We start from the raw sequence: 18284 nt of genomic DNA on the forward strand, positions 1-18284 counted from the left end.
TTGGTAGCTTTTTGTCCCTTACGCAGTCCAGAAAAAAGTACAAAGAATCTGCCAGTCTAAAAGATTTGGTTGCATCCAAGTACTCTAGAATACACCTTCTCACATCTAATAGATTAAACTGCCCTTCTTTTTCATTAGAGGCATCCTGGCAAAAAGGAAGAATGTCTTGAGACCCATGAAATTTGGATGCTACCTTCAGCAAGAACCCAGGATCTGTTTTTTTTAAGACGACTGTCTTCAAGGATTTAAAGGAAGGGCTCTCTAATTGAGAGCTTGTATTTCACTGACCCTGCGGGCTGAAGTGATTGCCACTAGGAGCACTGTTTTGAAAGTAGTGCCTCTTTAAAGAGGCCTCTGAGATAGGTTCAAATGGAGTTCCCAAGAAAGCTTTAAGGACGACTGACAAGTCCCAAGTTGGATTTACTTTGACCTTAGTTGGTTTCTGTCTAGTGATTGCTTTACAGAACCTGGAAATTAGAGGATCTTCCTGCAAGCGTCTTTCCAGATATACACTTAGTGCCGCTATCTGTACTTTAAATAGTACTTGGGGTTAACCCTTTGTCTACTCCGTCCTGTAGAAACTGCAAGATATTTGTTGTATCTCCGTTAGGGTTTTTCTGATCCGCCAAACAGGAATTACATTTTTTCCAAATTTAATTGTAGATAGTTCGAGCGACTGGTTTTCGACTCTGAAGCAGGGCCTGAATCACTTTCTCTGATAACCCTTTGTCCCTTAGAATCTCTTCCTCAGTAACCATGCTGAGAGTTTTAGCATGGGTACTTGAGGATGCAGGAGGGGTCCCCGTGGCAGGAGGTCCTGTCTGCATGGGAGCCTCAGAGGTGGTTGATCTGTTAATTTCAATAACGTTGTGAACCAAGGTCTTTTGGGCCAAAAGTGTGCCACCAGTATTAAACATGTTTCTTCTGCCAGAAACTTGGCCAATACCCTCGGAATGAGGTGAAGTGGTGGAAATGCATAGGCTAGATTGAAGGTCCAGGGTATCTGTAGAGCATCTACCTTCCAGGGATGATCTCCTGGGCATAGAGAGCAAAAACTGGGAACTTTTGCATTCTTCTTGCTTGCGAATAAATCTCTCTCTGGAATCCCCCAGTGAGTTGTTCTGAAGTTGAAGACTTCCATATGTGTGACCATTCTTGATTCGAAACTAGTTGTCGACTCAAGAAGTCTGCAGTGTTGTTCTGTTCGCCCCTTAAGTGTATCGCGGAGATTGACCTTAGATGAACTTCTGCCCATTGAAACATCTGTTTTGCCACCAACATTAAACTAGGACTTCTGGTACCTCCCTATTTGTTTACATAGGCTACTGCCGTCATGTTGTCTGATCGGACTTGAAGGTGGTGACCTTGTAGCTTGTTCCGAAATGCTAGCAGAGCCCTAAGGATTGCTGTTAACTACTTCCAATTGGAAGAAAACTTTTCAGGTGTCCACCTGCCTTGTGCCCAGAAGGTGTTGAGATGGGATCCCCAACTGCTCGCATCCGTGGTCAGAATGGATGCAATAGGAAGAACCCAGAGAACCCCTTTGTTTAGGTTCTATTTGTCCTTCCATCACCAGAGCGAGCGTTTTACCTTGGTGGGGATAGATAGATTCTTCTAGATATTGTCCCTTCATTTGTTCCAACAGGAAATTCTGTAGATCTCTCTGGTGGAACCTGGCTCATTGCACGGCTGGGATGGTTGCCGTCATCAGACCGACTGCAGACATGACCTCCCTTACTGTGCAATAGTGACTGGTTTGAAGAAAAGACATGCTCTGATGTAGGTTGGATATCTTCTCTTCCGGTAAAACTATCTTTTGTTCCACAGATAGTATTTTGTAACCCAAGTACTGAATGTTCTGAGTTGGAGTTGTTTTGTATTTTCCTAGACTGACAATCCACCCCAAGCATCTCGGGTTGTGTTGTGTCAATTCTAGATCTTGGCAGAGTTGCTTCTCTGAATGGGCTGTGAGAAATAAATCGTCCAGGTATGGTATGATTGAGACTGACTGAAGCCTCAAGGGGACTAGTGCTTCCCCAAGAACTTTTGAAAAAATCCTTGGAGACGACGACAGGCCGAAGGGCAGAGCTTTGCACTGAAAGTGATAGATCTTTGAATCTGAATCAACATGCGAAGGAATTTGACATTCCTTTCTTATAGGGATATGTAGATAGGCGTCCCTTAGGTCCAGTGCTGCCATAAATACTTATTTTTGAAGAATATTTCTTATTGAATAAATTGACTCCATTCGAAATCTCTTGTAACTGATGGAGAGGTTCAGGGGTCGGAGGTTCATAATCAGTCTGAACTTTCCTGATGGCTTTTTTTACTACAAAAATGTGCGAGTAAAAACCCTCTCCCTGTTCGTGAATAGGCACTGGTGTCAATACTTCTTGATCCACCATGTCTCCTATCAATAAGGGTAAAGCTTTGGCTTTTTCTGAGTGACTTGGTAATTTTGTCACCAGAAACTTGTAAGGTGGTTCGCTGTGGAATTCCAGTGTGTAACCTCTCTTGATGATGTTTAGAATTAATTTGTTCGAGGTTGTTTTTTCCCACTGGGGGACGAAAAAACTTTTTCTGAACATTTTTCTTTTTGATGGGAAAATATTTTTTTTTTTGTCCGCCGTTCTCTCCAGGGCGGTTTTTAGTTCAGACCCGAAGACTAGGTTCTCCAGTGAAGGGGACACTGCATAGCCGTGTCTTGGATGCTGTGTCACCCGCCCACATCTTCATCCATACAGTTTTTCTGGCTGCCACTGAAAGAGCTGCAGACTTGGCTGTAAATTTTACCACATCAGTCGCAGCATCTGAGATAAAACTGGTTGCTTTGACGAGCATTGGAAATGTTATTAGAAGATCTTCCCTAGGATTACCTGCTTTGAGGTGTTCTTCCAACTGGGATAACCAGAACACTAGGTTCCTAGCAACACAGGAAGTGGATAATGCTGGTTTTAGCCCTGCCATAGAATCATCCCAGGCCCTTTTTAGGACAATGTCAGTCTTCCTATCCATTGGGTCCTTTAAATGACCCATATCTTCAAAGGCCATGTCCGACTGTTTAGATACCTTAGACAGAGGGGCATCAAGCTTTGGGATTTTGTTCCAGACTGCCTCTGGGTTCTCGTCAAAGGGAAACCTTCTTGAGAGAATTTGGGAAGAAAGCTTTTTTATCTGGCTCAGCCCATTTTTTGCGAACCAGATTAAAGAGTACACCAGGAATAGGAAACACTCTGGCCTTTCTTTCCCAGGGCAGCATACATTTTGTCATGCCTGGGTAATTGAGTTTCTTCCTCTTCAATCTCCAGTGTATCATAGATAGCACTCAGTAATTCATCCACCCCCTCGATAGATAATTTATATTTTGTGATCCTGTTAGCTGCGACCTGATCTTCCTTCTGGTCTGAGCCATCAGTCAGAAGATTCAGGCCTAACTAACCAGGGCTATGCTCCCTTTCTCTACGGGGCTCCCTGGAGCTAGGTATTGTGGGGCTTGGTGAAGGGAAAACTGTAGCTGCACTACTGGAGGAAGCAGACACGTTAACATTAGAAATGAAGTCCCTAAGCACCCATTCACATCTAGGCGTATATACGCCTGTAGTGCGACGCCGCAGCCGGCCCCGAGACGCTGGAGGGATGATTTCACATTGCCCTGAAAACAAGTAACAAAGCAAATCGCGGTACAAAACGCCGCAATTTGTCGCCGCAATTCGTGGAACATGTGAATGCAGCCTAAGGGATTTAAAAGTTGATGCCATCCCTTCCTTAAATGAGCCAAGGAACTTTGCCAAGGGGGGAGTCTGCCTTAGATTTCAACAATCTTGCAATACATTGCCTGCATAAGGTCTTGTCATAGCCTGAGGATAATTTGCTTCCACAATTAGGGCACTTCCTGCTGCCTTACTTGTCCTCCCTTAAAGCCTCCTTAGCCTAAAAAGGATAAAATGGATACTTTTTTTTTAAAAACACACCTTCCCCTTTAAGGGACACCTGTGGTGCCACCACCGCTATTGTTTTCCCACGGGACAGTGACCCCCCCCCATGGAGCAACTCCCAGCCACCGCACCTAGCCTATAACAACCCAGTACAGGGCATGCCCAGCAGCCTACCTGGGTTAGACTGGTGCCTACGTCCTCCGGAGTATCCTGGGGATTAGCCTCCATGGTGGCCCCTTCCTCCGTATCCCGCTGCTAGTCGGGTATTGCTGGACAGGGATTGTAGGCACAGCGCGGGCTTTTTCTCTCCCCCACGCGCCGTTGGGAGACCCAGAATTCCGTCCGGAAATGACGCGACGGCGTCTCCGACCCCCACCGCGATCGCGGTGAAGAGCTGGGAAATGGAGATCCACTCACCCACTCCTGGGGGTAACTGCGCCATTCTGCCCACTGGCCACCTTGGCACGGGGAAGAGGAGGAAAACGGGTCTGCTCCGGTATTACTGGACAGTACCTGAGCCCAGCACCAAAAAGGTGAGACTTCTAAGAAGGTGATAGGTGGCACCCAGTCCTCTATGCAGCCTCTCTTTTCCCTGCAGGCAGCCCCTGAGAGATGAAGTCCTATAGTGTTGTTCCTCTGGCAACATGTTCCTCCGACGGAGGAAACACAATGACTGACCAGGGACCTGAGAGACCGCCTTTTGAACTGTTGGCAATGTGTTTCCTGTGTCGATGGGAGGGACTCCATCTCTCAAGGGCTGTCCTGGAAGACGACTGGGGAAAAATCTGTTTTGTGGGCAAGAGAGAAACTATCTTGTACCCTGAGGAAACTACTTTGCAAACGCACCAGTCGGAGATCTGAGATGTCGAAAGGGGCGCAAAGACGTCCCCCCACCCGAGAGATGGGTGGGAACAGACCTTCATGCGGACGTAGATTTGTTCGCAAGCTTGTTGGGCTTGCGAAACTGGGGATTCTTCTGTCCCTCAGCAGGCGTTTTATCGGCCTGGGATAGTTTACCTGTCGCGCTGGGCGGACGGAAAAAGCGTTTGCGCATGGTGAAGGAGGGCCCTTGACTACGGCGTGGCTCCTTACCCTTTTTGGATTGTGGGAGCAGCGTGCGCTTACCTCCTGTGGCATCTTTAATAATGTCATCCAGGGATGCTCCAAAAAGTCTGTCGCCCTCAAAGGGCAAATCCATCGGGGCTTTTTTGGAAGATTGGTCCCCAGACCAACACTTTAGCCAGAGCAGACGGCGCAACACCACCGCATAGCTTGAGGCTCTGGACAGCAAAGGCATAGTATCCAAGGCTGATTCGCAGACAAATTTAAGGCCCTGTATAAACTGGTCGGCCATAGCCCCCTCGTCCGAGGGAGCCTCACATGCTTTTAACCCATGGTGCAGCATTCTTGCCCATTCAGTGAGTGTCTACGACATCAGGGCCCCAACCACCGTTGGACGCACAGCCAAGCCCACCACCATGTATAGGTAGTGAGTGACCGCTTCAGCCTTCCTGTCCGCAGGGTCCTTGAAAGCAGGAGCCCCTTCCACCAGAATTGTGGTTAACCTTATTTAATCTGGACACAGGAGGGTCCACTATCGGAGGAGAAGTCAATTGTTTTCAGGAAACTCTCCTCAAAATGGTAACGCACCGTCAAACTTTTGGGGACCGAAAAAACCTTTATGGTTTGTCTCACTCCTTGTAAAAAGCTTGTCTAGATAAGACATACAATGAAACACCTTAGTAGTGCGGGATGGCTTACAGAACCTGAAAGGGACCAACGCCTCTGTCGTTTCCGCCGGCTCCTCTATCTTTGGAGTATCCCGCACTTCAGTGATAAGGTCACCTATTAGAGCCTTTTCGCGTGCTGACCAGGACCCGGAGTCATCCTCAATGTCGACCGGCCACAGTCCGCAGCCACGGTCTACATCCTCCGACACGCCAGAACCAGGGCCATGAGCCGTAGCTGGGCCCAGCTCCGCATCAGAGTTGTCCCCAGAAGATGGCGGGGGGAGAGTGCACCTTTTACCCCCATGTCCCCACGCACCGCTTCCATCTTGGCAACAAACCAGGATGCAGACATAGCGTCTACTGACACAGCGGGTGCAGGGGCACCAGATGCCAATTCAGGTGTATCGGGGAGAAGCATCTGCTTCTGATGCCATGCTGACCTACGCACCTGACACAAGGACTCCAGACAAGGTACTAACAGCCCACCCTCCTAGCTGCCACAAAGACGAGGGGCTCCCCCCCCCCCAGAGGACTCACCACCCCAGGACGGTCACTGCCCAGCTGCTGTCGGTCTTCTGCTTGAGATGCTTTCTCTACAGCCTAGCCTGTGTTGGTCTGACCCTCCGCTGTTGATTTGCGCTGTACAAATGCACACTAGGCCAAAGACCCCCACAAAATGGCCGCCGAGCGGCTGTGCTGTAAACAGCATGGACCACAAGAAAATGCCCACCAACAGCATGAAGGGAGAAAACACACAGGTAAGCAAACCGACACTCTTAATTGTAGGCTAGCACCCCCTAAGCGGACATACAGCGCAGTTCTCGTCATATTTGGAGCCCTCCCAGGTGAACCCCCGGCCCCAGCAGCCAGCCTAGCTCACAGAGCCCAGGGAGGAGGGTAGGGAGGGAGGGCGGAGAAGGGAGGGGAGGGAAGGGAAGGGGGGGGAAATGAAGGGAGGAAGGATGGAACCACCTACTCGACCTCCCCAGGAATGTCCAGCTATGTCCTCCTGCCGAAGCAGGGGGATTACTACTCACCCTTCCTGCATGGATTATGCTGAAAGCATCCCAGACAGACCATCTTCCGCATGGTTACAGAGGTGACTGTCGGCCCGACCACTGCGACTCGGCCCTATAGACCGGTCATATGCATGCCCTGGAGCGTGTAGCTCAACCGGCCACCCGTAGAGCGACGGGCATGTCGTGGACGACCCAGCACGTAGCTACGATCGGCACACACTCTATGGCCGAAACTGGGATCCAGCCTGTCACCCAGTCAGCCGTTGATCGCAGATCACATGAACAAAAAATAAAAATAAATTTGAATTCAATTTAGAAATAAACCTCCAGGCCTATGGGACCAAAGGGAGCCATGTCTTCTCCTATGCTAGGCAGAAAAAAAATGGAGTTGCTGAGTGCAGGCTGAGGGGATATAGCCACTAGGACCGCTCCCTGGGCGGGGCTGTTCAGCTTTGATGTTAACACATTCTGCCTAGTCACTCCTGAATGAAGGCCAATACCCACTTCGTCAAGCTTAAGGCTGTGTCCGTCCATTAACGAAAGAGAAATATGCTGCTCTCACTGGAGGCAAACCTTATACAATCCATCTACTGCTGTTACCTCACTGTCTGCAACTATACACAAGCATGATCAAGCCATTACTCATATAGATTCCAAAATTGGGAGCCCTACTCTTTACACTCAATAATGTAGTTGATGGTTTTGCAGACCATGAGGATGAACTCCAATTGATTAATCTGAAGCTCGCAGACCTGAAAAACCGTTCCAGACATAATATTAAATTCCGCAATATCCCAGAGTTGATCCAACAATCGGATTTAGTTCAATTCCTGTAATCACTGATGCGTACACTTCTACCTGACCTAACCATTGGCGACATGGAAATCGACGGGGCATACAGACTTCCTAAGCCACCTCACCTCCCTGCCTCCACACCCAGGGATGTATTGGCCCGCATACACTTTTTTCACTGTGAAAGAAAAAGTTATGTATGCAGCAAAACGAGCGACAAGACTTCCTACCCTTTCAACGATATCGCTCGTTATGCTGATTTATCCAAAGCAACCATGGAAAATCGCAGACAGCTGGCGACTATAACTAAAGTGCTTCAGAATCAAAAAAATACCATAAGTGGGGCTTCCCCATTAAACGCCAAAACAAAACTCACACAGTGAGAACCCTCTCATAACACTTACACTCCTGAGAACCTGGCGCATAATCCCGGAAGAAATACCAAACCCTTCTGAGCAACTTCTTACACAAATGGAAGTCGGAGGAGCTCCTCCAGATGTCTGAAAGGCATAACAGATTCCCTTCTCTACACCCGCCAAATGGCTGGGAAACTGCATCGATCCTATCCGATACCTGCCTACCTGTTCAGTGATCACTGTCCTTTATAGTTGACAGAGGAGCACTATCTCCCTCCGATTGTTTGTAGTAGTTTCTGCACATTGAGCCCGGGTTTCACCTGGTTCAGGGCTCTCCTTTAACCTCCCACTTGAACCCAGAACCAGCCAACTACCACCCACCATTCAACCAAGCTATCCCGGACCCCTACTTCTTTGGAATAAGCGACAACTCACTCTGCCCACATACCAAAGAGTCTGTATAACAAACCCCCCTAATCCTACCAATCACCACCCCTACCTGGGGACAATCTATTCTGCCTTCAACCTCTCAAAATAGCATTCAAAATAGTCTCCATTAACGTCAGGGGCCTAAACTCTCCACAAAAAGATCTGCACTTCTCAGAGAAGCCAACAGTCAAGGAGCCGATATCCTCTTGGTGCAGGAGACCCACTTTGCATCTGCTAAAACTCCCAAGTTCACCCTGAAAAACTACGACCAAGTTTTTTTAAGCCTCAGGCCGAAAGAACAAAAGTGGAGTCCTCACTGCCTTTACGGAACTCACTACAATTCCAACTGCATCAATCCATAGCAGACCCCCAAAGAAGTTTCCAGATTCTTTTATGCAACATCAACCAAGTCACCTATAACGCTTGTCAACGTATATGGACCAGACAAGCAAAAGCTGCGATTCCACAAACTATACAAGAAGGCAACACAAAACCGAAAAGGAAGGCTTTTTATTGGAGGCGACTGCAACATAATTGGAGACCCAAACCTGGACACTACATCCTCAACTAACAGCCATCGACCTGCACTTAACCCCTTTCTTCAAACAAATGATCTCTCTGATCCGTGGAGATGCCAGCATAGTAATAAGCGAGACTACGAATTTCTCCTCTTCTCAACTCTCAAACTCCCGTATAGCCTTCCTTGTTGACAAAATCTCCCTTTAAGATGTGACAGACTGGTTCCATCACCTGGTTGGACCATGCCCCTATCTCCATTACTCTAGGAAACCCTATATCCAAAACCACTCGAATATAGAGACTTGACCCTTCTCTCATCGCAGGTCCGAGCAACATTCAAAAACTAACTACAGAGCACCACTCCCATTTTGAATCAAACGATCGCCCGGAAACGTATAGGTTTGTACTTTAGTCGGCATAGAAAGCCTACATGCGTGGACTGCTGATTAAACTTCATAGTACGGTTAAGAACCAGAGGTCTAAGCAAGTTGACAAGGTCCTTTCCCAAATTTCCCACTTAAAAAAACAAAACCCAACTCCTTCCCACAACCTAGCCAGTGAACTTCTGGAGCAACGACAAAAACTCTGCTCACTTTTACACTATAAATTTGAAAACAACCTTAAATTATCTAAAGCCACATACTATGCCTTAGGTAACAAAGCTGGAGCCTTATTAGCCTGACAGGTCAAAGCCCAACGTGTAAAGCGCAAAATAGTTTCCCATCACCACCCTACCACCAAAAAACTTCTTACAAATCCACAGGTAGGGCTGGGGGGGAAAAAAAACGATTTGCTTTAAAAATAGAGTTGATAGGTAAAATTGATTACAATTATCCAAAAATCGCTTTAAATTTTTTTTTCCCAGGACCGGCGCTAAGAAGGGCCAAAGCCGCGGCCTCGCCTAAAAAAATCCTGCCTGCAGATCCGCCGCGATCCTGGGAGAAGGCCGCAAGGCCAGACACCGTGGACTAGGCCGAAGCCATTGCCTTGCCTAAAAACTCCTGCCCGCAGCTTCTCAGGACCGGTGCTGTGTCCATCAAAAAAAAAAAAAAATGATTTAAATCGTAAATCGAGATGCCCAGTTCTTTCCTCCCTGCAGGTGTTCCCGCTGCTCCCACCAGGAGAGATTGAGAAAATCCTCTTGGCAGCTGCACCAGCTGATCTAGAGAGTTCTTCCTGCAATCCCAATGGCATAATAGGAAATGTCTGAAGGGGGTCTGGAGTGTAACCCCAATATCTGCATGATACACGAAAGGAGAACTGCGGAGCAACTTGAAGGCCTGTACAGAGAGAAGAAGTTTCAAAATGTTTTCGTCGGGAAGAAAAACCTTTTGGGAAACAGTCTATTAGATAACCCAGGAAGAGTATGCTTTGGGAGGGCACCAGACAGGACTTCTGCTGGTTGACTTTCCACCCCAACTACTGAAAGTCTGCAAAACCAATCTGCAGATCCGAAAAAGGGACGGTCTCGAGATAATATCAAAAAAATCGTCTAGATATGAGACGATCGATACACTTTGCTCGGAAAAAAGGGCCTCGACTTCAGCGATGATCTTTGGTGCCGGCAGAGAGACCAAAAAGGAAGGGGCGTTGAACTGCCAATGACTTGCCCATTTTTCCATGAGAATCGCAAATCTGAGGAACCTTCGGTTGGCTCTGGCTGATTGGTACATGAACATAAGACGTCCTGAAGAGCCAGGGTTACCATGAAAACTTTTGGCCACAACAGATTCTCACAGAATAAATATTTTCCATCCGGAAACATCTGTAGAGAAATAAATTTGTTCAGGAAGCTTACATTTATGACCATACAGAAGCCGCCGGAGGCTTTTTAAACCAAAAAGACATGTGAATAAAATCCCCAGAATTTTTGAATTTCCGGAACAGGAGAAATAACCCCTTCTGTTTCCCACACTGAAATCAGACTCAACATGGTTTGCCGTCTCTCTTGGTCTCTTCTAACGTTTGAAGAATAAAGCAATTGTCGGAAACCTCCACCCATTCCGTGAAGAAATGGGACAACCCTCCCCCTATTCTGGCGTCACTGGGGATTTTTGGAAGGGGCTGAAGGAGCAAAGAGAATCCCCTCTTTTTGCTTATCTTTGTTAAAAGATCACTTTTTCTTCGCCTGTTGGTTTTAAAATTAACCTTGTTCTGTAAACTGCGAAAAGGCTTCTTATTCTGTTGCTTATTTCTTTGAGAAGAAGGGAACCGCTTACTATTCTCAGAGGAACGAGCTAGGACCTCCACCAAGGAGGAACCAAATAAGAGCTTGCCTTCAAAGCTGATGCCGCAGAGTTTGGTTTTGGAGGCAAGATCACCCTCCCAAAATTCGAGCCAGATAGCTCGTCTGGCTAAATTAATGAGAGCAGAGGATCTGGCTGCAGCCTTTACGGAATCTGCAGCTGCATCAGCCAAGAAGGCAACTGACTTTGCAATGAGTGGGAGAGACTCCCCAATCGGCTCTTTGGGGGTATTGGATGAAAGAAGATCGTCCAGACGCTGAACCCATACGTCCAAATTCCTAGCCACACAGATGGATGCTACAGCTGGACCCACAAGAAAGCTGAAGTATCCCAGGCCTTACGCAGCAAGGGATCGGCCTTCCTGTCCATTTGATCTTTCAGGACCCCTGAGTCTTCAAAAAACAGTTCTGACCTTTTGGACACCTGTGACAAAGGGGCATCCAGTCTAGGACATTTAAAGAAAGTCGCCTCGAATTCAGAATGAAAAGGAAATCTCCTTTTGTGCCCTTTAGACAGGAATAACCTCCTCTCAGGTTCCGTCCACCCTGTAAGAATCATATCCTTAAGTGACTGAAGCACTGGAAAAGCTCTCGATTTCCGCCCTTGTAGACCCCTATACATTTTATCTTTTACAGATTGGACCAACTGTGGCATCTCAATCTGTTCCGAGGTATATATTGGACTTTAAAAGTTTGTCAAGATCTTCCACTGGCAAAAGATACTTAGAGCTAACCGTATCTTCCTCTGATGCGGAATCTCCATCAGATGAAGAACTTGGGTTCTCCCCTTCTTCCAGATCAAAAGCAACTGTAAGAACTAATGGTCTTGGACACTAACAGAGGAAGGGGTCTAGCCAAGGCTGAAGGCTCTTGAGCTATGGAACTAGATGAGGAAGGTCCCAGCCCTGCTACTCTACCATTAAAGGACCAGAAGGAGGCCACATCATCCTTAAATGGAAGACATTGACTCTTAAAAAGGCAGTCTCTGAACTAGCTCTGGATGGAATTCAATCCTCACAAAATAGTTTTTTTATAACTATCAGAGCCTGGCCCTACAGTTCCCGCATATCTTCACTGGTTTGGCCTAGAAAAAAGCAGAAAACAGGAACCATAAACAAAACACTTTCCATATAAAAAAAATCCCTTGCTGTAGAATTACAGACAAGGGCTTACCTTGGGGGCAGTATGGGACCCAGAGGCTGCCACAGGTTCAATCTGAGCGGATGCTCCATCCTCAGACCTTTCCTCAAGCTCCATCGGGGGAGCGGAGATCGGCCGGAGAAATAGGCTGCCGTTGTCCTGCTATAAATGCGCCTGTCTGGCGTTCAGGCATGTCCTCAGTGTATTGCACCATGCTCCTTAAAAAAACTGCGCCCGAAAGTGCCGGCGCCATCCTTCCGCGTCACCGGAAGTCTTCCGACGCCATCTTGGTACACCTCGGCTAAGCACGAGGAGAAGGTTCCACACAGCAGAGCTGGGGAAAAAAACTGAAGGAAGTTGCCACCATTTCCTCAGCCAGGTAAGCAAGTACCTCCGAATAGGGAACCCTTCTCGACAGAACTCCTCCTGGGAGTACATGACTAAAAAACACCCAGGATGACACCAGAGAAGGGGGGTTCACCAACCACAGTTACCAGACCCAAGAAAACAAGGTGAAGGGAGGGGGGGGAGGTGAGGGGAGGGGGGGAAGGTGAGGGGGGGGGGGGAAGGTGAGGGGAGGGGGGGGGGGAGGTGAGGGGGGGGGGGGGGGGGGGGGAGTTAAATGGGGCCATATTGCTTGGATGCACTGCCTACATAGCTTGGTTATATAGCATATGTCCACTTTAAAACAAAACATACTTACTTGCCACATTTGGTGCACTCCTCAACAAACATGTTTCCATGGAGTTCTGCAAGCTGTTCCCTGCAAATGAAAGACTTTAGTTTAGTAATGATGTCTCCATAATTCAAAGACACAGAACAAAACCATTGTAACAGGGCGTACCTGGGAAATCCAGACCTTAAATGCAGACCATCCACATTTTGACTGATCAAAAACTTCAAGATACCAACTCTCTGTAGTTGTAGAAGTGCCATGTGTGCTATAGAGGGACTGGCATTTTCAAATGTTGTATCAAATTTTGGATTTAGACCTTTCCCTTCCAAAGTCCACACTCCATTGGGGCCCCTTTTAGAAATAAAACCGCGACACATCAGAATTCTTGCATTAAAATACATAAGATATCCATTTTATACTTAGGGTTTTCTTGTTACAGTAATACCTTGGTTTACGAGCAGAATTTATTCCAGAAACATGCTTGTAATCCAAAGTATATCAAAGCAAATTTCCCCATAAAAAAATTATGGAAACTTAAAGTGGAGGTTCACCCTATAAAAAATTTCTAGCACTACATCCAGCCCAGTTCTGCATATAAAATTACACTGACCTTTTTTTTTTTATTGCCGTAGATAGCGTTTAGCCTTAGAATTCATCGCGGCTTCCGGGTAGGGAATCCCGCGGGATTGGGCGTTCCTATTGACATGCTAAACGACGGCGCACACAGCGCGTCACGACTTCCCGAAAAAAGCTCGGGTCGGCTCTATTCGGCGCTGGTGCGCAGGCGCCGAATAGAGCCGAGCCGACCCGAGCTTCCTTCGGGAAGTCGTGACGCGCTGTGTGCGCCGTCGTTTAGCATGTCAATCAATTGGCATGTCAATAGGAACGCCCACGCCGAAGCTACATACAGTATTACCGCACATCCAGCAGGCATCCGATAATCTGACCTGGCGTATAAGAAAACCCTTGCTTTCTGGCCAGTGTAAAAAGGTAGTCTTATACGCCAGCAAATACAGTAAAAATTACTGCAATACAAAAAACATAGAACAGTATAAAGTGTAGGGGTGCAACGAATCAAAAAACTCACGTTTCGGATCAGAGTCACAGATCGAATAATTTTTCGAATCCGAAAAAAAAAAGGGGGGGGGGGGCGGAACACTGGGCAGTCAGGGAAGCTCACCTAGGCATACATATATCAATATCAATCACTCTTGGGTTCCCCTTTAAGAGAGTGTATCCTCTCACCATATGTAGCCAGTTATAACAGTGTCCATGTATGTATACAGAATTGCCCTGCCATTTCATTGTGCTTTTAGGCAATTTACAGTCCTTTTACACTTCATGCTAATTCCATTAGTGCCAATAGGGGGAGCAAAAGCAAGTCCTGCACAAGTTGAAGACAAAGTTCATATGCATGTCATGTACTGTGACTGACTCACCCCTTTGATGTGTCTGGCACAATCGACTCGGTCCTGGGTTGCTGTATTGTAAGGAAACACCCCGCTGCGGAGGGGAGGGGGGTGCCTTCTCTCAGTCTGGCAATTTAGCAATTAGAGGTGGGACAATCAGTGTATTGCTCTCACTGCAGGCGGATCCCTCCGTGCTGCAACCGCTCGTTGTCCTCGTTCCATCTTTGCAGGCTGTGACAGCGGTATGCCACTCGGGGGGGGAGGGGGGGTGCGCTCTCATTGGTATTGTGGCTCCTGGCTGTCACTCCTTCCCCCTTCAACAGAGGGGGTGCCGGGGAAGTACTGAACTACGCCAGGGCTTGACAAATCCCGGTCGCCAGTTTTTTTTTGTGAGCTGGCGCCATCTGGTGGTGAGCCGTTGGTATTACAAGTTATTACCACCAGATGTGTGAGCTGGCGCCATCTGGTGGTGGCCGTTGGTATTACAAGTTAAGCCTTACAAGTTAAACAGCAATTATAATGTCATTTTTCACTGCCATCATCTTCCCTCCAATTAGAACCCCCAAACATTATTTATATTTTTTATCCTAACACCCTAGAGAATAAAATGGCGATAGTTGTAATACTTTATCATGCCGTATTTGCGCAGCCGTCTTCCAAGCGCACTTTTTTGGGAAAAAATTACACTTTTTTTAATAAAAAAATAAAAAAAGACAACAGTAAAGTTATCCCCATTTTTTTAAATATTATGAAAGATAATGTTACGCCGAGTAAATTCATACCCAACATGTCACGCTTCAAAATTGCGTCCGCTCGTGGAATGCCGACAAACTTTTACCCTTTAAAATCTTCATAAGCGACGTTTAAAAAAAATCTACAGGTTGCATGTTTTGAGGTCAAGGGCTAGAATTATTCCTCTCGCTCCACCAATCGCTGCGATACGTCACATGTGTGGTTTGAACACCGTTTACATATGCGGGCGCTGCTCACGTATGTGTTCACTTCTGCGTGCAAGCTCAATCGGGACGGGGTGCATTTTCTGGCTCCTAACTTTTTTAGCTGGCGCCTAGATTCCGAGCAAATTTGTCAAACCCTGGGCTACGCGACCGTGCTGTTCCACAGTGAGCTCACGAGACGCCTTGCGGGGTACTAGCTGGAAGCTGGCTGAGGGAGAGGAGGAATCACCTCCTCAGCGTTGCATCTCGTGAGGGAGCATGCAGGCAGCGGAGCTCACACTACCTCCTGCGGGTCAGCGGATCACATATGTGCTGATGCGAAGATGTTGATCCGTATGGATCATGGATCGATGACGATCCGTTGCACCACTAAGTGTATACAGTATGTGGCCCTAGAGGTCCAGGGGCAATACGAGCAGTAGAAGGATTAAAGTTTTAATGAAAAAAAGTCAAATTACACTTACCATGTTAAAAACAATATCCTGCGTTAAGGAGTCTGGTGATCATCCATGTAAAGCCACTGATATATACAGTAAAGCTGCTGGTGTATACATTACTGTATGTAGCCAGAGGTCCGGGGGTGCTGGAGGCCCCCAGTGCTTCCTGGGGAACTTGGAGACACTCAGGAACTGTTCACACTTCTGGGTGCGCCAAACGCACATTACGCCCCCCCCCCACTGCAAATTTCTCAGAGTTCTCCAGGAAGCACTGGGAACCACCAGTGTCCCGGACCTCCAGCCACATACAGTACTGTATAAAAGCAGTAGCTTTGAATGGATGAGCACCAGACTCCTTAACGGGGGATATACATTTCCCCCCTCCACCTTTTTTTTTTACATTAAAACTGTGATCCTTCTACTGCTCATCTTGCAAGAAAGCACTTGCATATCAAGTTACAATTAAAAAAAAAAAAAAAAGTTGCTCATCTTGCAAAATGCTTGTATACCAAGTTACATGCAAACCAGGGTATTACAGTAAATACTTTGTAGAAGGAGAAAAAATAAATAAAAATCCATTCACAAACAAACCTTTAGTCTTACTGTCAACTAGATTTCCAGGAAACTTCACAGCACCTGAGAGAAAGGCTTCTCCAGCCACAAGCAGGACAACCCTTCATAATACGCTCATTAAAGTGGATGTAAACCCACTCTCATCCTTTCTAAACTACTTCCATAGTGCTGATCTATAAGGATATAGATGCCTCTTGCATATATCCTTACCCGTCAAATATCTCCCCCCTCTGTCTGTTATAAGAACTGAAAAACTGCAGATTCTGTGGGTGGATCCGTTGTCTGGAGATCGGTAGGTGGAGTCGAGATGTCACTAATTAGTGGGAATGCTTTAATAAGCATTCCCAGTATTGATATTCGTTTTTTATTAGTGGGAATGCTTTAATAAGCATTCCCAGTATTGATATTCGTTTTTTATTATTAGTGGGAATGCTTTAATAAGCATTCCCAGTATTGATATTCGTTTTTTATTATTAGTGGGAATGCTTTAATAAGCATTCCCAGTATTGATATCCGTAAAATGTATTAGTGGGAATGCTTTAATAAGCATTCCCAGTATTGATATTCGTTTTTAGTGGGAATGCTTAATAAGCATTCCCAGTATTGATATTCGTTTTTTATTATTATTATTCCGTACGTTTTTTGGCTCTGCGTAACTTCGGCATACTTTCAGCTATTGAGACCATTCAACTATTAAAATGTTCGTCTCGTTCAGCTAACGATGGGACTTCTTCAAGTTTTTTTGTACTTTTTATACTTTTTAAAATATTAAGCTTTTAGACACTTTTTTTTAACATTGAAGTCAATGAGAACATCCTTTTTCCCTTTGAAATCACATGCCCTGCCAAAAGTTTCAGCTCCTTCATACTTTCACTTACAGACACCAAACAAACTTTAAAGCGGTCACAAAATATTCAGGTATCCGGCTAAGACTTTTCAGATTGATATCTTTTACGGTTTTTGTGAAAACGCAATTTATGTTTAGCGATTTTTTCAGAAAATGGAATCGGTTATAATGTAACCCTATGGAAGGGATTTAGAGTGTGTCATGTGACCTTTAGAGTGGAGATGATTGAAAAAAAAAAGTTATCTTTAAAAAAAGGGGGAACAAATTGCTCTCACGCCCACAAGATCTACTTGTCATACACAATTTATATATCAAAACGGAGGTATGGTTGTCTGGTTTCAGGCAATGTTATCAGTTTTGTGATACGTATTTTATTTTTAGTTCCAGGAGCTTCTAAAGGACAAGAGGGACAAATAAACTCTCATTGACACTCATGTTAAAAAGACTTTAAAATGTTTCTGCAAAACACACAAAGACGCTCTTTTCTAAATCGCTGACATGCCCACATTTTTAAGTTTATCAACATAAATTTCATATTGATGCGTTCACAAGGGCCGTGTCTTTCAAACGGTGAAGTCGCTGTATCGATCGCATGTACGGTTGTGGATTTATTACGTTTTGTTTGAAGGCTTCGATAACTGATTTTGTGTGTGGATGAAAGCGTTTCTAATGGTATTTTGATTCCCTAAATAGCTTTCCTTACCTCAGTGCAGTCCTCCTCCCCCACCTCATGTGGAGAAAGCCTCTTGAGGGGGGAGGGGCGACCAGGCAAGTCAGGACACTCTCTATATTGCAGATAGAGAAAGGAGCTGTGTGATATTAGGCTTTATAAGTACTGAAGGAACACTGCTTGTATGTCCTAAAGATACTGTAGTGGTTATGGTGAATGGCTTTTGTGCGGGCTCAGCAATTCAGCTATTCAGCATTCCCACTCGCATTTTCCTCAGGAAATGCATTGTCTAGTTTATTATTATTTTTCTCCTTTATTATTCCGTACGTTTTTTTGGCTCTGCGTAACTTCAGCATACTTTCAGCTATTGAGACCATTCAACTATTAAAATGTTCGTCTCGTTCAGCTAACGATGGGACTTCAAGTTTTTTTGTACTATTTATACTTTTTAAAATATTAAGCTTTTAGACACTTTTTTTTAACATTGAAGTCAATGAGAACATCCTTTTTCCCTTTGAAATCACATGCCCTGCCAAAAGTTTCAGCTCCTT

General features: G+C 46.0%; 1 protein-coding gene across 4 annotated transcripts in view; it reads right to left on the reverse strand.

The window, feature by feature from the left end:
• SIRT6 (sirtuin 6) overlaps positions 1-18284 on the reverse strand; it is a 327940-nt gene that overhangs the window by 145283 nt on the left and 164373 nt on the right. For all 4 annotated transcript variants that reach the window (XM_040322509.1, XM_040322511.1, XM_040322510.1 and 1 more), the window contains 2 exons: positions 13010-13192; positions 12869-12928 (listed from right to left, as the gene is read on the reverse strand). In XM_040322509.1, the coding sequence (XP_040178443.1) occupies positions 12869-12928; positions 13010-13192 (243 nt within the window). The remainder of the gene's footprint in view (positions 1-12868; positions 12929-13009; positions 13193-18284) is intronic.

This window comes from Rana temporaria, chromosome 1 (assembly GCF_905171775.1).
Source record: "Rana temporaria chromosome 1, aRanTem1.1, whole genome shotgun sequence".
NCBI classification, from domain to species: domain Eukaryota; kingdom Metazoa; phylum Chordata; class Amphibia; order Anura; family Ranidae; genus Rana; species Rana temporaria.